Below are 1,962 nucleotides of genomic sequence, written 5' to 3'. Positions count from 1 at the left end.
TCAGTTAACTTTGTTTTTTTTTTTTTCAGTGGCCTTAATCCTCTTCCGTACTAAACTCTAGCGACTTCTCTTTTAGGTTAATTGTTGTGCTGAGCTGGGTTTTGTCTTTTGTTTTCTTGCCATCGCATTCCGGAAGTCGTCACTACTGTGTATACCGGAAGTGCTTCTATTTACGCAAGGAGGTCAAGATGGCTGCCCGCTGCCTGTAAAAGGGTCGTTCCAGAAGCCAGTTCTATGTTCCTTCGACATGTATAAATCACCATGCTGCAGACTGACAGGTAAGAGCAGAGGAAAGGTTGCGTGTTCCGCCAGCAAACGGGTTAACTTTAAACACATAATTACTTAATGTCGGTCAGTAGCAGCCCAGAAGCTAATGCTAAAGCTAGCTCAGCATGTAGCTTCCCGGTTGAGAGTTAGCTTTGAATAGAGACTACAAGTGTGTTTGTGGGGCTGCCAGACATCTATTTATGTAAAATTGTTTTGTTTTTTTGTTTTTCCACTCAACTCTACCACCGTGCTTCTACAGCTAATGCTGAATATCTAAACAGTTTTGGGTGTAACACAGGTTAGCATACCTGCTACTTTGGCTGGGGTGCAATAACAAAAATGCTATAACCAGATAATAACTACACAAAGATCATTTAGTCTTGTAGAGATCCACACAAATAAACACAGATTTGGATTTTAGGATTGTTGTTATTGTCATAAAACTTTTATAATTAAACAGTAGTAACTATTTTATGTGGGTCAACTCGTGACCCAAATGATCCTTTCATAGATTCACACAATCTCTCAATAAAAGAACATCAAAAACACATAAAAGAAAATATGTACATCTACTTAAAAAAGAACAAAGTTTTTATTAATTTAATGATTCATGATTTAATTATTAATTTAATGATTTTAGACCTGCACATGGTTTACCCAAAGGAAAAGTGTAAATTACAGTTAGACATATTATCTACCATAAATGTGCTGCTGAGGTTATTTTAGGTTTGGCTAGGTGTCATTATCTATCATATTTCATATGTCACAGTGCGACTCAGGGTGTGACAGCTGCCCTAATTAGGGATTAGATATAGAGAGTGATATAAAATATCTACAAGTTATTTATATATGCATTAAAAACAGGTTTTCTGTTGGGAGCATTTTCATTATCCCCCGTTTGTACAATTTATTCAAGGGGATCTGAAATCATAATAATTGCCAAACTACTTTAATGATTAATTTAAACTACTACGAACTACTTTAAGGAATGAAGCTTTGTTTTTATATATTTAAAATAGAAGCAGGACAAAAAGTCAAGTTGAGAGAAGGGTAATGAAAAAAGCTAAACAAAATAAAAAGCATCTATAGTTAACAGCTTAGTAAATTAAATTCACAATTATATATTACATTACAGGGGGCAGCACGCTTGGCTTTTTAATATTTTAATAGGAATACAGAAAACATGTAGGGGCACCAGTTATTAGTATTATTTTTTTATTAAAATAAACTGGGGTAATAATTGGTGTTTTGATTGGCTGTCTTTTTCTGTCACAAACTCAGAATGAACTGCCTGATTATGTCTTTTTCAATATGTACAAAACATAAGGTTGTCCTGAAGCTCAAGCCAAGAGATGAGTTGGATCCAATCTTATTTAAACTTTTGAACCCTGTTAGCGGTGTTGCTAAGGTTATTGCCAACTCTAGCTGTCAGCATTCCTTCTGGCTTGATGCTCTCTTGCCTAATTTCCATGATATGTCATTGTCATCCAGCTGTAGAAGGAGCTCCGAATCCTTTTGTTGCCTTTTTTTTTTCTTTGGCTGCCTGCCAAACCAGTGCAAAGAGATAATGGGATAGGTGGAAGGGAAAACTTGTAAGGATGTTAAGAGAAATAGCTTTTATAGTAACAAGTAAAGAAACTAGGGATGCACGATATAATCGGCCCCCTATCGGTAACGGCCTTAAAACTGAATATC

General features: G+C 35.7%; 1 protein-coding gene across 1 annotated transcript in view; it reads left to right on the top strand.

The window, feature by feature from the left end:
• Positions 1-150: 150 nt before the first annotated feature.
• LOC107082324 (protoheme IX farnesyltransferase, mitochondrial-like) overlaps positions 151-1,962 on the top strand; it is a 43,901-nt gene continuing 42,089 nt past the window's right edge. Inside the window, exon 1 of the mRNA XM_015370942.1 lies at positions 151-278. Coding sequence (XP_015226428.1) covers positions 248-278 — 31 coding nt within the window. The 5' untranslated portion in view covers positions 151-247. The remainder of the gene's footprint in view (positions 279-1,962) is intronic.

The sequence above is a fragment of the Cyprinodon variegatus genome, unplaced genomic scaffold (genome assembly GCF_000732505.1).
Source record: "Cyprinodon variegatus isolate N-32 unplaced genomic scaffold, C_variegatus-1.0 Scaffold50, whole genome shotgun sequence".
Classification (NCBI taxonomy): domain Eukaryota; kingdom Metazoa; phylum Chordata; class Actinopteri; order Cyprinodontiformes; family Cyprinodontidae; genus Cyprinodon; species Cyprinodon variegatus.
This window is presented reverse-complemented; position numbering and strand designations above follow the sequence as displayed.